At 43.1% G+C, this 20,514-nt stretch overlaps 1 protein-coding gene across 5 annotated transcripts in view; it reads right to left on the bottom strand.

Moving 5' to 3' along the window:
• Positions 1-20,514, bottom strand: part of LOC122772306 (E3 ubiquitin-protein ligase HECW1) — a 50,324-nt gene that overhangs the window by 7,618 nt on the left and 22,192 nt on the right. For 4 of the 5 annotated variants that reach the window (XM_044030252.1, XM_044030270.1, XM_044030243.1 and 1 more), the window contains 18 exons: positions 17,601-17,743; positions 17,171-17,271; positions 15,132-16,024; positions 13,171-13,753; positions 10,495-10,593; positions 8,894-9,056; positions 8,010-8,113; positions 7,823-7,929; positions 7,533-7,718; positions 6,920-7,054; positions 5,756-5,864; positions 5,532-5,628; positions 4,154-4,237; positions 3,394-3,500; positions 1,196-1,310; positions 894-1,007; positions 640-792; positions 127-225 (listed from right to left, as the gene is read on the bottom strand). In XM_044030252.1, coding sequence (XP_043886187.1) covers positions 127-225; positions 640-792; positions 894-1,007; positions 1,196-1,310; positions 3,394-3,500; positions 4,154-4,237; positions 5,532-5,628; positions 5,756-5,864; positions 6,920-7,054; positions 7,533-7,718; positions 7,823-7,929; positions 8,010-8,113; positions 8,894-9,056; positions 10,495-10,593; positions 13,171-13,753; positions 15,132-16,024; positions 17,171-17,271; positions 17,601-17,743 — 3,392 coding nt within the window. The remainder of the gene's footprint in view (positions 1-126; positions 226-639; positions 793-893; positions 1,008-1,195; positions 1,311-3,393; positions 3,501-4,153; positions 4,238-5,531; positions 5,629-5,755; positions 5,865-6,919; positions 7,055-7,532; positions 7,719-7,822; positions 7,930-8,009; positions 8,114-8,893; positions 9,057-10,494; positions 10,594-13,170; positions 13,754-15,131; positions 16,025-17,170; positions 17,272-17,600; positions 17,744-20,514) is intronic. The other variant, XM_044030278.1, reaches the window with a different exon arrangement.

The raw sequence follows: 20,514 nt of genomic DNA, 5'->3' as shown, positions 1-20,514 counted from the left end.
AAGAAAAAAACAACAGCATGTATTTTCTAGCCGGAGGAAAACTCCTCCCACTTCAAAGTAGGAGGAGTTATTATTTCTAGTGGATGCAAAGTGGTACATAATGTGTGTGTGTGTGTGTGCACTGACAGTCTGAGCAGGGCCTTGTAGAAGGGTCTGGTGAAGAAAGCGTCCAGAAGATACTGGTGAATCAAAGCCAGACCCAGGATGCGACCACTGAAACGGAACCTGGAAACACACAAAGAGGAAACTGATCATATATTAACAATGTTGTTTCTGTGTCTGTGGAGACATTCCTGCCCTGCACAGAGGACTGAGCAGGTCAAGAAGCACAGAGCGCGAGTATAAAGCAAAAACAGCCTCATACAGACAAGAGCAGAAACGCGTTTTCGAAGCACATTCTTGTGAACGTGATCATGTGACACTGAAACTGTGTGTTCTGCCAGCAGCAGTCAAACACTTTACACTGAAGTCACTGTGTGTGTGTGTGTGTGTGTGTGTGAGTGCAGGGTCCTAGAGCACAGCTTGATTTGGTAATTACTCAGAAATCCACACTGGAGCTTTGTTTCCAATCTTAGATAAAAATGTGACGTTTCTCGTGATTCCACTGATGACTCATTTCTCCGATGATAAAAAACTCACCATTCCAGATGGTTCTCGACAAACGCAGACATGGGGCTGATCTGAACGGTGTACGTGTCGTTGGCAGAGTATTCAAACAGACCATAATATGGATTAAACAACTCCTGAGACAGAAGGAAGAAGAACTCTCTGGAAGGACCACTGTAATCTAACCTGAGGGACAAGAACACACATGACATGAAACCATACAGCTGTGTGTGTGTGTGTGTGTGTGCGTGTGTGTGTGTGTGTGTGTGTGTGTGTGTGTGTCTCACCCCTCCTCCCCGAGAAAGGTGACATAGAGTTTGTTCCTCTGCAGTTCTTTGCGTGAGTACGCCATCACCTGGTTGAAGGTTCCCTCCAGCAGATGTTCTCTCCTGATGAGCAGCCTGCAGACACGTGCACACAGTTCACTTTTCATCATTTTAATGTTGTATTAACAAATATTTCATTCTAATATATTCTCAGTACTGTGCATACATGTAGATTATAGATTATAGTGATCACAAAACGGCGATGACATCATTCTAACTAACATTTTACAACTACAGGGACTAGTTTCACGGGTGTGACTTACTTAATCTTGCCCGGTCCTTGGCCGTAGCCCTTTGCCTCCAACTTTCTGTAGAAGTTTCTTAGTTTGGCTTCAAAGTCTCTGCGGTAAGGAGCCGGAGCCCTGGCTCGCTGTAAGCCTGCACACAGACACACACACACACACAAAAGTTAAGATGGGGAAACGTCTTCCTTCCCGTGGACCAGCTAAAATGTCCTCACAAACATTGGTCTTTATAAGTCTATAAGAGACCAGTAAAGCGTCTCTTGTTGTCAGTGAACTTTAAACCGGCTGATTGAACCACTACTTATCCCCTGTTTATGCTCCAAAAAAGAGCCTTGAGAATCCGACACTATGCCAGCTACAGAGAACATACAAATCAACTATTTACCAAATCAAAAATACTTAAATTCTATGATTTAATAAAATACTGCACAGTACAGATGATTTACAGGGCTGCCAACAAAAAGCTCCCTCACAATCTACAGACATTATTCCTGAACAGAGGGGAGGGACACAATCTAAGAGGGAACATGAGGTTCAGGCAGAGAAGGATAAGAACTACATCAAAATCCTTTACCGTATCGGTCAAGGGGGTCAGACAATGGAATAATCTGGATGAGGAGATGAAAAAATCTGCAAAACTGAGTGTATTTAAAAAGAAGTATGTAGATATGACCATTAATCAATACAGAATGACCCAGGAGGAAAGTATGACAAAGGTCAGGGACAGAAATCTGTAGACACTGTGTGGAAACAGCAGTGGAAGCAAATGTAACCAAACAAACAAACAAAAAAAACTTCAATCCTACAGATAAGAAGGAATGACTAAAGAAAAAAAAAAAAGCATTGACCTCTTCTGATTGGTTTATTTTGTGACTTTGGTAAAGTGGAATATGCCAGGCAACAAGTCGAGACTGTCACTCGTGACGGAAGATCATGAACACATGTACATGGAGTCTGATTCGACTGTCTAGAGCTAGACTATATCTCTGAGTGCTACCTGATGCTGAAACATGTTTTTCTTTGTCAAATGTCATAAGAAAGGATTAATTATGTAATGTAAGATGATAATGGGGGTGGGACTAGATAAGCTGTTGCTACACTGATGTGTGATGAGTGATCTAAACATATAAATAAAATAAATACAATAAAAAGCTGAACACTGCTGAACTGTAAATCAGTTAAAAAAGACTAAACAATCCTAAAAACGTGGGTTAATCGCCGACAATTACCAGGGAAATGTCTAAAATCTCAATATTTAAGCATCACACTGCCGCTGTATTTCAGTCCATTTTGCGTGTTTTATATACTTGAGTACGCCTATACTTACACTAAGGGGGACCACGAAAACAGGACTGAGTATTCTTTTTCCACACTTTGGCGACTGGTAGGGCCTCCAGAGTCCCAAATATAACTATTAAAATGGTTAAAAAGTTGATTTTGCATAATATGTCCCCTTTAACTCTTTCAGGGTTAAGACCTGGTTTTAGGGACAGGGTTAGAATTGAGCTAAGGTTAAGGTAAGGGTTAGGGTTAAGGTAAGGCACAAATTAGTGATGTTTAAGGGTAGTGTAAGAGGCTGGGGAGTACATTGTGTCTGTGACGTGCTCTCACTCAGACACAGAAACAAGTTTGTGTGTGAGTGACAGTAGATGACACTCGTGGACGTGAGCGTGATGCTGCTGCTGGAGCACAGGAACTCATCTGTGCTCAATCAACCTAATCAAGAGCTGGACAGAGAAGCACATACGTGGACGAAGAAGCTGAGAAGAAAATGGTGGAAAACCATCCGACAATCTTTTGTGACTGAAGAATAAAGTTTGTAAACTGTGTGTTCTCCCACACCAAAGTCAGCATTTGAATAATATAAGGACACAGGAGATAAAACAGATACAGTCGTTGAACTGATGCTCCAGTTTGAAAAGAATTATAATGACACATGGCAATTTCAATACGTAAATATGATAAGAAAATCACATTTAGACATTTTCTCTAAATTACTATTTACATGATCATCATTATTATTATTATTATTATTATTATTATTATTTCTCTCAGGAGCAGTGAGCAGGTTCATTGCTCAGGGGGACCCCAGCACTTTAACCTGGTGTGGACCCGAACCCACAACCCTCTGGTTACAAGCCAAGTTCCCTTTCCACTTAGCCGTGAGTATTTCCTGTGTCATGTGACGCAAAGTGAGCTGAGGCTGCAGAACTTACCAGGTGAGTTCTGAGGGGAGGAGACAGGAGAACAGCGAGGAGAGAAGCTGAAGCCGGGGTGGACGGGCTGAGGCGGGACATGGGACATGATGTCCTCTTCAAACAAGCTGCATGGACGAGACACAGACACATGACAGGTGAGACAGAGACACTACAGGTGAGACAGACACATGACAGACACGACAGGTGAGATAGACACACGACAGGTGAGACAGAGACACAGGTCAGACACACAGGTCAGACTACAGGTCAGACAGAGACACTATAGGTGAGACAGACACACCACATGTGAGACAGAGACACAGGTGAGACAGAGACATGACAGGTGAGACAGAGACCGACAGGTCAGACAGAGACACTACAGGTGAGACAGACACCGACAGGTGAGACAGAGACAGAGACACCACAGGTGACAGAGACATGTGAGACAGAGACACTACAGGTGAGACAGACACGACAGGTGAGATAGACACACGACAGGTGAGACAGAGACACGACAGGTGAGACAGAGACACTACAGGTGAGACAGACACGACAGGTGAGACAGACGACAGGTGAGACAGAGCCGACAGGTCAGACAGAGACACTACAGGTGAGACAGACACATGACAGGTGAGACAGAGACATGACAGGTGAGACAGAGACACGACAGGTGAGACAGAGACATGACAGGTGAGACAGAGACACAACAGGTGAGACAGAGACACTACAGGTTTGAGGACGATGATACAGACAAAGTGAAGAGTGGGAGGTTTCTCACCTCAATAAGATGACCAGGTCTGCGTCACATGACAGCTTCTCCACACCCTGGGTCCCCTCTGTCCGGATATAGTGGATCTTCTCTCTGAACAATCCACACAAATGTCACTGCTAAACTTAGACTGTTGAGACTGAGCTCAGTCACCATGGAAACCAGAGGTCGACCATTATTGGTTTTTCTTTGGCTGCTGCTGACCAGCTGATGGCTGATATATGATGATGATATACATATGTATAACTGTGTATGCATGTATGTGTATATGTAAACATATATATATATATGTATACACACATATATACATATGTGTGTATATATGTGTGTATATGTATATATATATATATATATACATATGTACATATACTGTACATGTGTATATATACATATGCATATGTATACATACTGTATGTATACATATGCATACATATATATATATATATATATATATATATATATATATATATATATATATATATATATATATATATATATATATATACAGTGCCGATCATAAGTATTCACCCCCTTCACACTATCCCCACTGTGAAGCATGGTGGTGGCAGCATCATGCTGTGGGGATGTTTCTTAGCAGCCGGCCCTGGAAGGCTTGTAAAGATAGAGGACAGAATGAATGCTGCAAAATACACCGAAATCCTGGGGGACAATCTTATTTTGTCTGCAAGAGAACTACGGCTTGGGAGAAGATTTATTTTCCAGCAGGACAATGATCCAAAGCACTCTGCAAAAGCTACACAGGAATGGTTTAAAAGGAACCAGGTAAATGTTCTGGAGTGGCCAACTCAAAGCCCAGACCTCAATCCTATAAAGAATTTGTGGCTGGACTTGAAAAGGACTGTTCATGCCCGATACCCACGCAACCTGACAGAGCTTGAGCAGTTTTGCAAAGAAGAATGGAGAAAAATTACAGTGTGCAGACTGATTGAGACTCAGAGCTGTTACTGCAGCCAAAGGTGCATCTACTAAATACTGACTTGAAGGGGGTGAATAATTATGATAGGCACTGTACAGATGTATATATACATACATATACATCTGTACAGTATATAGCTGCAGTCCTGCTCTTTGTCTCCCTCTTCCTCGATCAGTGGTACTGCAGCCTCACAGCAGGAGTCTGCTCTTCATTCTGATCTTCTACTCGACTTCATGTCCTCATCTTAAGGACTTTTAAGTCAAGTGACACAAACTTGCCTAGTGTCCCCACCAGCTAAAAATGCTGCTATTCTTAAGATATCATGTACTTAACCACTATACTAGCACATGATATCTACTTATATATATTATATATCTTATATCCTTGTGTCTTCTTCACCAATGAGATCAAAAGACAGATTACTTGTTGAGATTCTGAATCAGTGCTGACCTCAGTGCATGGTTCCTGCTCAGGCTCGGCTGTCGCTCCTGCAGCAGCTCCAATATGTTTGGCTGTCGAAGGAATGCTACGATCTTATCATTGTACGCTGGACAGAGAGACACAGAGACAGAGAGAGAGACAGAGGGAGAGAGAGAGAGGACACAGCCTGAGTCAAGTCATCACAAAGTTACATCCTGTGTCCAGTATGAGGCAGATGACAGTGCAGAGCTTACATGGACCCAGGTGTGAGTCTCCGTGGTGCTGGCTTCTTATGGCGGCAACCAGACTGTTTCCTGGTCTGGCCATCAGAGAGGCACCGCGGTTTCTGGACACGTCAGACGCCTGAGAGGACACATGGAGAGGACACATGGACACGTTTCCCTGTGAGACGGCATGTTCAATAAAAAAAATAATGTGCCAAATTTGACAGAATTCACGCAGTCATAAATACTAGTGAGCGTTTGAATCAGATGTTCTCCATATGTCACTGTTACCTTTAATTAATCCATTCACTTCGTCAAATGATCAAGAAATGTCCTCATGAAATCCCTGAGACATTGTGTTCACAAGGTGAGTCACATGTTGTGTGAGGTCATAATCAAGTCATCCTTGACGTGGACATTTCTTATCAATCTTATACTTTATTAATCCCCTTAGGGGAATTATGTCTCTGCATTTGACCCATCCTAGAATTAGGAGCAGTGGGCTGCTACACTGAGTAGCACCCAGGGCACAATGGGGGTTGGGTACCTTGCTCAGGGGTACCCCAGCCCTTTTGACACAGTGGGGACTTGAACCGGCAACCTTCCAGTTACAAGCCAAGTTCCCTTTCCACTTGGCCACAGGCTGCCAAATTTTCTTAAGTGTGTGTGTGTGTGTGGGTGCTGTAGCTGTGTAGATGTTGTGTGTGTGTGTGTGTGTGTGTAGGTGCAGGCGTGGTGTGTGTGTGTGTACTCTCCTGCTGTAGCCGCGTAGTCTCTGTAGATGTTGTTTGTGTGTGTGTGTGTGTGTGGAGTGTGTGTGTGTGCGTGTGTGTGTGTGTGTGTGTGTGTGTGTGTGTGTGTGCGTGTGTGTGTGTACCTCTCCGCACTGTAGCTGGGCGTAGTCTCTGTAGATGTTGTTTGTGTGTGTGTGCGTGTGTGTGTGTGTGTGCAGCGTGTGTGTGTGTGTGTGTGTACCTCTCCCAAGCCTGTAGCCGTAGTCTCTGTAGATGTTGTTTGTGTGTGTGCGCAGTGTGTGTGTGTGTGTGTGTTGCATGCGTAGGCGTAGCTGTAGATGTTGTTTGTGTGTGTGTGCGCGTGTGTGTGTGTGTGTGTGTGTACCTCTCCTGCACTGTGGCCGCGTAGTCTCTGTAGATGTTGTTTTGTGTGTGCGCGTGTGTGTGTGTGTGTGTGTACCTCTCCTGCACTGTAGCTGCGTAGTCTCTGTAGATGTTGTTTGTGAGCGAGGTGACCCGGCAGCCGGCCGTTCTGCAGAGGGATGCGAGGGTCGACGAACGTCGTTGCCCGACTGTTGTGGTCCACAAAGAAAGACTGAGGAGACGTGAAGACATATGGACTGAAATTACATCATTTCATACAGTGTATGCACATGTATTACATACATGTGCTGGAGTTTAGAATATTTCAATCTGAATAATTGTGTCTAATAGTCTCAGAGGAAAATATTAAAGATTAACAACAATGAGATGAAAGTGAATGTGATGGTGGAGCAGTGGCGATGTGAGTCATCGCATCATCTATTGAAAGCTCTGTTTCTGCTCATCCAGACTAAAATGCTGCTGTAGAGTTTTCAAACTAAGTCGCAGGTTTTCAAACTTCAACAGAGCGTTGACGTAGTGTGATCGCAGGTGTAACTGCAGCATATGCCAAGTGTTTTTAAATGAAAGGATCAAGATCATTACTCGTTTTCTTTTCTATTGTTTGTATAGAAAGTGTCCCGGAACGAACTGAAAGCATTTGGTTTGAAGAAGTCATTTTCAGATATAAGTCTGGATGTAAAGATTGGCACCTTGCCCTGAGGGTCAGTCTTGATCTCCCAGCCTCGTGGCAGCTCCAGCTGAGTGTCTGCAAACCTGTTGATGAAAACCACCAGGTCTCGATTGTGTTGGTAGCGCTCAAAGTTCCTGGCGTCGCGTCGCACCTTCAGGATCATGTGTTTGACGCAGCTGCTGCTGGTGAACATTCGGTAAGCTGCCTGAAGAACGGGAGGGTTCAACAACACAGTGCAGTTCATGCTGGTGTAATAATCAAAAACATCAGGGGACTGTTTGTAATTGTTTCTGTGTGTCTGCTGCTCACATAGTTACTGTGCAACACAGTGAAGAACTCTGGGTGTGTGATGAACTTGACTGCAGGTGACTGGAGGAGATGACTGATCTTCTGGTGACTGACAGGAGATGAAGGACCTGCACACACAACACAGGGTCACAAAACACATTTAAAACACCTTTATTATTTCAAATAATAATAAAAAGCAGTCGTGTACCTGTGTGAAGAGAGTCTGGATCAGTCTCTGTGCTGCTGCTGCGCTCTAATCTCTGGCTCCCTCCCTCCTCCTCTGTGGCCATGGTCCTCTGAATGTTCTGGTACCTAGGTTTAAGGTTGGATGACATTTATCAGTGTAACACCACAGTACACTCAGTGTCACAGACTGTCATGTGCAGGTCTTCTGTGCCTCACATATACTATACATCAATATGTGAGGCAGAGCATCGTACACTGAATACAAGGAAAACCTGATTTCAGTGGGTTAGGGTTAGACAGAAGTTTGTGTTTCTGTGAGCTCAGTGCACCAAAGAGAGTGCACCATTACGAAGATCACTGCACACAGGATGTGTTATTATGTGAGCTCATTCATAACAACCTAAAAACACTCTGCTGACAGAAAGTCAGCAGTTAACAGATGTGTTTGTCTCACAGTGAGATAAAACATATTCTAACATATTTAGAAATATTTACTGCACTTTAATACAAATCAAACTTGTCCTGTTCCTGTTATTAAAGTGTGTTATAACTCATTTTAAGTATGTCTATGTGTAATATCACGTAAGATTGTTAAAATAATGGTTTGATAATTCTACACAATACTCCAGTGTCTGATTCAGTACCGTCTCTTTGTCTCTGTCTGTCTCTTTGTCCGTCAGTCTGTCTTTTTGTCTCTATCTCTCTTTGTCTGTCAGTCTGTCTCTTTGTCTCTATCTCTCTTTGTCTTTGTCTGTCTGTCTCTTTGTCTGTCTGTCTGTCTGTCTGTCTCTTTGCCTTTGTAGCTGTGTCTCAGAGTCTCAGAGTCTCTTTGTCTCTGTGTCTCAGAGTCTCTGTGTCACTGTCACTGTGTCTCTTTGTCTCTCTGTCTCTGTCTCAGAGTCTGACCTCCTGTTGAGCTGCTCCATCTGCTGGGTGGATCCTGAGCGAGGGATGCCATGGTTGCCATGGTTACACTTGCCGCTGTGACTCGGTCTCTGCCACGTGGTCGTCCTGTTGACGTGGTCTACGTAGAAAACTCTGCCGTGACTGTCGATACGAGCTTCCCAGTCTGTGACAACAGACAGGAGGAGGAGGGAATTAAGCATGTTGTTTATAATTATATATTATTATTATCATTATTAGTAGTATTATTATTATTAATAATAACTATAATAATAATTATTATTATTATATATAATCATGCATGCTGTTTATAATTGTATATTATTATTATCATTATTAATAGTATTATTATTAATAATAATAACAATAATAATACTTATTATTATTATATATAATCATGCATGCTGTTTATAATTGTATATTATTATTATTAGTAGTAGTAGTATTAATTATATATATTTAAACATGTTGTTTATCATTATAAATTATTATTATCATTATTATTAATAATAATAATTAAGCATGTTGTCTATACATACAAGTAAGCTGCATGACTACAAAAAACCTTTAAAGGTTTTTTTTTAGGTTAAACTTAAATCACTTAAGTTCATTTAGTTTCAAGGGGCTGAGGCTGAGGCTGAGACTGAGGCTGAGGCTGAAACTGAGGCTGAAACTGAGGCTGCGCTGACGCTGAGACTGAAGGTGAGGCTGAGGCTGAAGATGAGGCTAAGGCTGAAGCTGAGGCTGAGGCTGAGGCTGAAGCTGAAACTAAGGCTGAAGCTGAAGCTGAGGCTGAGGCTGGGGGTAAAGGTGAAGCTGAAGCTGATGCTGAAGCTGAAGGTGAAGGTGAAGCTGAAGCTGAGACTGAGGCTGACAGGCGTCAGGTTAAAGGTGATGCTGAAATAAGCTGATCACCACACTGTGACTGACCTCCAGAGTAATGAACTTCACTCTGGTTGTGTTGCAGCAGCTGATTTAGTTTCACTTTATCAGCTGATAAATGACAGCATTAAAGTGATCGTTCACACTTAGTGTAACAAAGTCTATCACACACTCCTGCCTCACAACAAAGTCCAGAGAGAAAATCAGCCATTTCACATCACAGCACATATGAGTTGTTGATCCACTGCTGCTCCATCAGTGAGTTCAGATTAGTTCTTTTTTGACTTTAGTGTTTGAAAACCTTTGTTTGGACTGACCTCAGTGACACAAAGTGACCACACGAGGCAGCAGTAGACCAGCAGCTTCTGGCTTCCTTCAAGCTAAAAATGCAGATTTCCTCTATGGACTTTGGTGCAGGAGAGTGAGTGATTCAGCTCGAGCAAAAGGCAACAATCTCACAGCAGCTTCCATCACGAGTTCATTAAGACGTATAGAAGTGTGTGTGATGATGCTGTTAAAGCAAAGGAATCATGAACCAGAACAGAAGAGTTTCAATCTGATGACACATGAGAGGAGGATGACAGGAGGGGAAATGACATGATGATGGTGAATGAAGGAGAGCAGCACACACACACACACACACACACACACACACACACAGTCACAGCAAACCAAGGTGATGGGAGGAGACTCCAGAGTAAGACTGGGCTGTGGCCTCTTACTTGGAGGTAAGGCTGGGTCAGTGGCAGCAGGAAAATGGTTAAGGTCATGGCTGGGACGCAGGACTGGAAGATGGCCGACGGGAGGGGAGGAGCCTGAGCCTACAGGACATCAGAGAGACAGCGTGGGATAAATGAGTGGAAGGCTTGGGATTCACTGACCGTCAGAGACAAGCACAGTCATTGTTTGGGCCACATTTTAATAATCATATTTAATTGACAGATTATTTGTCTGAACTTTTATTCTCAGAAACTTGATATTCATGATTTCAATAATGACTGTACATGTTATATTTGATTTAAAACGTATCGATTAACGATACAGACCATAAATGTTGTTTGATAGATGTTGATTTAATTTACATTCATTTTGTGTATTATATGTGTGTCCTTATTTATACTTACTTATAGAAATATTTTTGTATTTTATGTAGATTTCATGATCTGACCTTAACTTTAAAGAAGAATCTACATTTGACCACCTGGGGGCAGTAGCTGCACTCACTGATATACAGCACGGTGTCGACAGAGTTCATTTGGAGCAATGTTACTCATTTTAAATGCAATATTCACTCTTTTTTAGCTCTGGATTAGTCTCAGTTGCTGATTATTTATATATTCAATGAAATTAAATCTTGTTATTATACAACTTAAATTGCACACCAAAATGGAGGGTCGATCAGAGCCACTGCAAGGCCAATGATTTACTTACTTCTTTGTACAATTGTTCAAAAATCAATATTTTGTCTTATGATGACATCATTCTAAATCAGGGGTGTCAAACATACGGCCCGGGGGCCAGAACCGGCCCGCCAGAGGGTCCAATCCGGCCCACAGGATGAATTTGTTAAAATTTCACACTAATCTAAACGTAATGTCAAATGCTCCAGATACCCGTGACTAAATGTTTGTGCCTTTATAGATCCAGTGTGCTGTGTAAATAGTAAATTTAGGCATGATATTGTTGTCATTTCATGTTTTGTAAAATTATTCTTCATTAAATGTAAAACAAAGGAGAAAAAACAAAGGAGTTCTTGTTGTTCATAGGTTATTATTCTATTATTTTGCTATTTTTACTGGTCCGGCCCCCTTGAGATCAAATTATGCTGTATGTGGCCCCTGAACAAAAATGAGTTTGACACCCCTGTTCTAAATGATCACATGACATCATGAGTCTCTGAGATTTTAAATGCAGCATGTGACTCACTGTGTGTGTGTGTGTGTGTGTGTGAAGTGGAGATGGAAGAATGATGGAGGTCAGATCAGTGTGGAGAGGAAACATCAATCATATTATTAAATAATGAGTCATGAGTGACACCATCAAGTTTGGCTCACAAACCCCTGGATGATATTGGCGGTACTGCAGTTTCATCAAAATGAACTACATATTATTTGTTTTGGGGGAAAGAAACAAACAAACAAACTAAATTAAAAGCTACTTCTAGTAATTGGTTTATACCTCATACTACAATAATCCCTTTACATCTGTTGAGCTAAATCACACAAGTGTTTTCCTCACTTTTCTAATCTTAAATATGAGTTGAGTTTACTTTTCTTCTGTCACTTGAACACGTGCACATGCTTGGACAGTTTAAAGTGAACCATGTTTGACACCTACAGCGAATACAATCTTCTTTTAATGAAGTAACAAAGTAATGTTTTTCTATGCAGAGCTAAAATATGCCTGAACACAGGTTTTTACATATTTAACAATGATGTCATGAAGTAAAAGACTTCTGCTCTTTCTCACCAAACCAAGTGTTTCATTAATGTCACGGAATTTAATCTTCAAAGGTGTCAGTGTTAGTCCTGGATTGTCATATAAGGAGGTAAAAATAAAGGTTTATTGACTTGTTTTGCAAAAGAGCTGCTGTCCAGTTAACGCACACACACACACACACAGCGTATGACAGCTTTACTCACTCACTCCTCCATGTTTCTCTTCTACCACATCACATTTACATCCATAATCTGTACACATGGGTACAGCAGGACAGAATGATGTCATCAGCGACCGTGCTCCGAGAACCAGCCGGAGACACTGAGGCTCTCAGTGAAAACACAAGGAGAAGCTGATTGTCTCTGATTTGAACATAAAACCACTCGAAGGCTTTTACTGTGAGTGAAGGTGTGAAGATCAAAGAAAACCTTTAAACATGTTAAAAACGCTTTCATATGCAGTGAGAATGACGACACAGTTAAATGTTTCTGTGATCAGCACTGACGCTGAACCACTTTATATCTGTGCAATTTGTCGATTTGATTTTATTGGCGATAATATCTGTTTAGGACAAGTTTCCCTTCAGTATTCAAATAAACATAAAACACCATGAAACAGCGTGAATGAAAAAAGAAAACTTAAGAACAACTTTAACACACCCATTATTGAAGTGCATTTAAAGGAAACCTGCAAATATTTCACAATAAAAGCCTTGTTTTAATATGAAATGTTTGGAGGCCATGTTGTGACACATGAGCTGGAAATGACTGCGAGGATCAGTCTCTGCAGAAACTTGTGAGGGGAAATGGATGCAGTGAAATATTGCGATATTATATAGTGTGAGTATATCATATTATAATTATATATGTATATGTATATATATATATATGTACACATATTTGTCTGTTCAGTAGAATTACACTGAGTTCAGTAAACAAACAATAAGAAGCTGATCTCACCGACACTGCTCCTGTCACTGGGTCCGGCCACAGCCAGCTCCCCCTGCTCTCCTCTCCTGGTCTCCTTCCACCTCCCTGCCCTCCTCTCTCCTCCTGATCCTCCCGCCTCCTGGCCCTCTGGCGTGTTCACGCCGTCAGGCACCGACTCGAAGGCGCTCTCCTCATCTTCCTCTTCATCCTGTGAGGAGAACACGGTGCTGCCGGAGAGTCTGTTGCTGTCCACTGAGGACAGACGGGTGTGGCTGCAGAAGCGGCCCCTCCCCTCGTAGCCTGAGTTGCTGTAGCATGACGTGCTATAACAGGAAGTGCTGTAGCAGGAGGTGCTGTAGCAGGAAGTGTCGCAGAACTCGCACTCGTTTTCACCCGGAGGCCTGAGTGTGTTCTGCATGCAGACTCTTCTTCTTCCTCGTCCTCCGTGACTGGAGTCGCCCTCTTCACTCTCCAGGCAGGAGGGAGAAATCCTCCTCATGGACACATGAACTCCTCCCTCACCCTCCAGCAGCTGGTTCAGCTCAGACAGACGTTCGATGGAGAGGCTGCGGGGGAGAGAGCGACGGCAGCAGGGACCTGGACACTCTGGAACCTGCACAAACACACACACACACACACACAGACACACATTGCATTACATTAGTAATGTCCTTCGGAGTGTGCAGACCTCTACTCCGGACTTTCTACGACTCTGTGGTGGCCTCTGCCATCCACTATGCGGTGGTTTGCTGGGGAGCGAGCAGCACGGACCGGGACAGAAAGAAACTGAACAGGCTGGTCAGGAGGGCCGGCTCTGTCCTGGGCTGCTCGCTAGAATCGGTGGAGGTGGTGGGACAGAGGAGGACGTTATCCAGACTGTCCTCCATCATGGAAAACACACTCCATCCACTGCACCTGACTGTGGAGGGGCTTGGCAGCTCCTTCAGCGGCAGGCTCCGGCACCCACAGTGTAGGACGGAGCGCTACCGGAAGTCCTTCATCCCCACTGCTGTTAGGATATTTAACTCCTCTTAAATGTCCATTCACTGCTGTACTTAACCCGGATAACTACTCTATATTAGAGTGTAATTCCTTACCTAGTAACTTTTTATTTTTCTCACTATTGCACTGTATTGCTCTTTTTTAATCTTATTGTATTATATATTTTTTATTTCTTTTTTATTCTTATTCTTATTTTTTCTATTCACTTTGTTTTTTTTCACAACTGAGCTGTGGTGAATGTATGTTTCCCCCCTGGGGGAGGAATAAAGTCAATTCAATTCAATTCAATTCAATTCATTACATTACATTACACACACACACAGACAGACACACACACACACACACATTACACACACACACACACACACACACACATTGCATTACATTACATTACATTACACACACACACACAGACACACACACAGACACACACAAAAACACACACCCATACAAACACACACATTACATTACATTACATTACACACACACACAGACACACACACACACACACACGCACACACACACACAAAAACACACACCATACAAACACACACATATTACATTACATTACACACAAACACACACACACACACACACACACACACACACACACACACACACACACACACACACACAAACACACACCTGCCTCCATCTGTTGACACAAACGAATCACTTCCTGTGTGCAGCACAACATGAGAAAAACCCGGCTGTGCTTATAGACTTAATGTTGACAATGAAGTGAATGAATATTGAGACACAGGCGCTTCCTCTCATCATTTTAGTTTTCTGTTACATGAGAGCTGCTGGTCTCTGCTGCCTCCTGTGGTAAGTTTGTGTCACTTTGGCAAAACCAAATACAAAATAACACATTTGAACAAACAGATGGAGGCAAATGGTGAACAGCTGTCTGACAGCAGGTGTAAACCTTTTGTTAAGTGGCTGAAATTATTCTTGTGTTTTTTAAGTGAAGAAAAGTGAAAAGTTACCTGAGAGGGAGACTGTGTGGTGTCCTCCTCTTCTTCTTCTTCCTCCTCCTCCTCCTCCTCCTCCTCTCTGTCTTTGCAGCTCTTGAGTGGAGGTGACGTGGACGTGGTGTCCTGAACAGTCACTGAGTTTTCTTCCTCCTCCTGACTGGGAGGTCTGCACTGAGCCGACGGGAGGCTGTGAAGGAGGTGGTGAATCCGTATGTAGTGGGACCGCGGCGTCTCCGGCTCGCCGCAGGCTGACGCGATCACCGTCTCCAGCTCTGACACCGGGAGGGAGCAGGGCCGGTTTTTCCGGCGTGAGGGAGCCTGGGAGTTGCAGTTTGACAAGAGGGACTGGCAGGAGCAGGAGGTGCAGCCCCTCTCTCCTCCCTCTGTCTCCTCCTGAGGAGCCTCCACAGCTGTAGCTTCATCGTTTGTTGTCACAGGATTGTCAGGTTCTGGCCTTGGTTGTGTTTCCTGCCCAACCTCCTCTACCTCCTCTGGAACCTCCTCAGTCTGGGGTGCAGACTCATCCCTCTGCTCCTCCTCTCCTTCTTCCTGATGCCTTACCTCCTGTCTTTCTTCTCCCTCTGTTGCGCCTCCTCCACTGTTCTCCTCCTGCTGCTCCACCTGTTCCACCTGAGGCTCTGCAGACACTGGCTCCTCCCGCTCTGTGCTCTCCTCCTCCACATTTACAGGCTCCACCTCTGGTGACGGCTCCTCCTCCTCAGCAACAGGTGGGACCTCCTCCGGCGTGGGCTCCTCTGCGGTCATCTCGGGGACAGGCAGGACGTCCAGGGGGAGGTCAGGCATGTCAGGTCCCACACTCAGTGTGTCATCATCATGGTGGACATCTTCTGTGTTTCGTCCCTCAGGACAGGCCGTTTCTATGACCAGAGACACGTCCTCATCATCTGAGGACAGAACACACACACACACACACACACACGCACACACACACACACACACACAGTGATGGTCACTAAACTCACCATATTCTTAAAAACTGTGCCGTTCACAGCTTTGGATATGTTGACAATATTTAAACACGACATTAAGCTAAAACACAAATATATCAGTTTTCATATTTCTGCTCTTCACTGTGACTCAAACTTTTAAAATCACTGGTCATTTGTTCAAATACGTTCCATTTTCTAGTCTCACTGTTGCCTCCGTCTGTCTTGACATACAGTTGTGTGCAAAAGTCTTTGCCCCCTTCCTGATTTCTTATTTCTTAGCATGTTTGTCACACTTAAATGTTTCAGATCATCAAACAAATTTAAATATTAGACAAAGACAACACAAGTTAGCGGTTTGTAAATGAAGCTTTTTATTATTAATCCAAACCTACATGGCCCAGTGTGAAAAAGTGTTAAAACAACCACTTAACTGTGATTTATCACACCATAGTTTCATTTCTCTAGACACACCCAGGCCTAATTACTGCCACACCTGTTCTAAATCAACAAATCACTTAAATAGGACCTGCCTGACAACATCCTTGAAAACGTCAGCTCAACTAGTTATTAGGTTTAGGGGGCAAACACTTTTTCACACAGGGCCATGTAGGTTTACATTTGTTTTTCCCTCCCTTAATAATAAAAAACCTTTATTTAAAAACCGCATTGTGTTAACTTGTGTTGTCTTTGTCTAATATTTAAATTTGTTTGATGATCTGAAACATTTAAGTGTGACAAACATGCTAAAAAATAACAAACCAGGAAGGGGCAAACACTTTTGCACACAACTGTAAAGTGAATCACTTCCTGTGTGCAGCATGGAAATGTCCTAGAGTAACATGAGATCGAAACACTGCTATACTGAGAAACACAGTGATTACAGTGAGCTTCATTGTTAACAGGTTCAATTGACTGGACATTTGTTTGGGTTTTTTAAAGTTACGTACTACAGCTTTAAAGCAGAACCAATCACAGTTTTCTGCTCGAGACATAATGTTCATAAATACTCTTTATCATCACATGATTTGAGTGAAATACTGCTGACAGATTTCTTTGTGGCATAAGTGTCCATGCCACTAGAGGGCGCGATGCCCCGTGTACCTGGATGAATGGATGAGGTCAGCTCAAAGCGGAACTGCAGCTGTCCACAGACGTGATCTGTTGGCAACCTGCGGCCCAGAGAGTAACTCACCACCCGATCCCTGCAGAGAGACAGACAGAGAGAGAGAGAGAGACAGACAGACAGAGAGACAGACAGAGAGAGAGAGCGAGAGGAGGGGACTTGTGAAACTGAGGGAGGCAAGAAGACGATAAGAGCACTGAAAATGCAGCTACGATAATTCTATGTTATTATTATTATTATTATTATTAATAATAAGATATGTAATGTAATGTTATTATTATATTATGATGAAGATCACAGCGAATCCATGAGTTTCAGATGAGATGTAAAGTGGTGACAACACTTCTCTCTCTGATCAACTGTGTGTGTGTGTGTGTGTGTGTGTGTGTCAGTGACAGCCTGGTTTACCCGATGGCGTGTTTTTCCAGGAGCCTCTGCACAGGAACACAGAGCTTCCCCAGGAAACGCTTGATGATCGGACGACTCTTGGCAAACTTGTCCTTCACCTCGATCTCAAGGACATCGGTGGGCAGAGACACAAAGTTAAACCTCTGCAGAAGCAGACGAGGACAGAGGAAGAGAATTCAACTTCAGTGAGACTGGATTAGACCATGTCTACAGTTCCATCTCTAACCTTAACCACAATCAAAATCATAAGGACCAGGTTTTGATCTCTGCAGGGATGACTGTTGCTGAGGAGGTGAGTGTGTATGCCAGAAAAGAACAAGAGTGAATTACTGTATATACAAGAGACAGCAAAAGTGTGTGTGAGAGAGAGGGAGACAGACAGACAGAGAGAGAGAGAGTGAGAGACAGAAGACTGGAGACAGCAAACGTGTGAGAGAGAGAGAAACAGAGAGACAGACAGAGAGACATGCATGCACATAGACACACACACAGAAGCACGAGACAGTTGTTGTTAATCTCATCTTAAAAAAAAAAAATACAATTCAGAATGGGCCACACGGTAGTGTAGTGGTTAGCACTCTCGCCTTGCAGCGAGAAGACCCGGGTTCGTGCCCCAGTTGGAACAAGGGTCTTTCTGCATGGAGTTTGCATGTTCTCCCCGTGTGTGCGTGGGTTCTCTCCGGGTTCTCCGGCTTCCTCCCACAGTCCAAAAACATGCAATGTGGGGATTAGGTAAATTGGACACTCTAAATTGACCATTTGTTTGTTTTGTCTCTAGTTGTGTGTGGCCCTGCGATGGACTGGCGAACTGTCCAGGGTGTACCCCGCCTATTGCCCGATGTAGCTGAGATTGGCACAGCACCCCCCGCGACCCTCTGGTGGAGGATAAAGCGGTTAGATGATGACTGACTGACTGACAATTCAGAATTCAATGGAACTTAAATGCTTTACAATTGCTTGTTGGAACATCCAGGGCTTAAGGTCCTTTACCTTTGGGACTAAGAGCAGAGACACAGACTTTCTAAAAGATGTCCAAAACTGTGATGTGATTGTTCTGCAAGAAACGTGGAGTAGAGGAGAGGAGTCCACTGGCTGCCCCCCAGGATATAGGGAAATGATTGTACCCTCAACCAAACTCAAGGGAGTCACTCAAGGCAGAGATTCAGGGGAGATGCTCATCTGGTATAAAACTTACCTCACACACTCCATCGAAGCAGTAAAAATAGGTTAATCCCACATTTGGCTTAAAATACAAAGGAAGATCAATCTCGATAAAAGAAAACATATTCATATGCATGATATACAGTACATACCCCCATCGGAATCCCCATACTTGATCATATCAGTCACTACCAGACCCAGGGTAAGGGTTCCTGGTCTGCCGGGACATTAATGCTCGATTAATTTAATTAATCACCACGGAGACAAGTACATATCTTTTGAGACATTAACTTCCCTCAGCTATCACAACAGCCCAGGAATAATAATGACAAAAACATCAACCAAAATGGCCGGCAAATACTACAGCTGTGCCGATCACTAGGACTGTACATAGTTAATGGTAGGCTACGAGGAGACTCATATGGGAGATACACACACTGCTCCCACTGTGGCAGCAGTACCGTCGACTAGACTACATGATAACAGACATAGAGCCTGATCACCTCAGAGCCTTTACAGTCAGTCCTCTGACCCCCCCATCAGACCACAGCAACATCACCCTGTACCTAAAACAGAACAAAACACACTTCACAATAGAAGAGGACAACAAACGACATAACACTGAACAACCCTATAGATGGACTGAAAACAGTCAAGACCAGCATTCAATGATAAACACATTCCTCACTCAAACATATCTACATTACAAAGAAGGAATTAATCTAGCCGTGAGGGATAGAAACCTAATCTTAACTTACCGTATTTTCCGCACTATAAGGCGCACCTAAAAACCTCAAATGTTCTCAAAAGCCGACAGTGCGCCGTATAATCCGGACGAGACGGAGCCGGGCATGTTGGATCCCGTATTCGCCCAACTGTTTAATTCGGACACTGAAGAAGAAGAATTCGAGGGATTCGCGGATGAGGAATAACTTGATAAAGTGAGCTTTACATGTTTATTTTGTGTGTTGTGTTGTGTGACATTAACGTTTGAGCAACGTTGAGTTATTTATATATTGTTATTGCTTTGCACTATTTCGAGTGTTACTATATTGTGATAGCACTAACGTTTGATTTACCGTAACAGTATCAGACTGTTTTTTACGTGTTTATTGAATCCAGGAAAAGTTCCCCTCCACTATGTGATATAAATGTTGCACTACATGTTATACCCTGCTGTTGTTAAAAGATAAACGAAATACCACATCACATAAAACAGCTGTTTATTCATGTTGGGAGTAAACGGAGTTGTCAGAACGCTGGTTTGTAATCTATAAATAAAGTTTGACTGACCTATCTGACTGTTTTGTTGACATTCCCTTTAGCGCAGCTCCATCTAATGAATGCATAACGTAACCCCAGCCTCTACTGTAGCGTCTATTCTATGCGCCTTATAATGCAGTGCGCCTTATATATGGACAAAGTTTTAAAATAGGCCATTCATTGAAGGTGCGCCTTATAATCCGGTGCGCCTTATAATCCAGTGCGCTTTATAATCCGGTGCGCCTTATAATCCGGTGCGCCTTATAGTGCGGAAAATACGGTAATTGAATTTAAAGAAAGCAGCAAAATCCACAAACAAAAACCCTACCAAAAAGTGGTTTGACTCAGAAAAACACTTAGGAAACTATCAAATCAAAAGCATAGAGAACCAGACAACCAGGAGATAAGACATCAATACTGGCAAACACAAAAACAATATCACCACACCATCAGATCAAAGAAAACACAAGACATCAAACAACAACTCACC

The sequence above is a fragment of the Solea senegalensis genome, linkage group LG1 (assembly GCF_019176455.1).
Source record: "Solea senegalensis isolate Sse05_10M linkage group LG1, IFAPA_SoseM_1, whole genome shotgun sequence".
NCBI lineage: Eukaryota > Metazoa > Chordata > Actinopteri > Pleuronectiformes > Soleidae > Solea > Solea senegalensis.
Note: the sequence above shows the minus strand (reverse complement) of the source record. Positions and strands in the feature narration are given on the sequence as shown.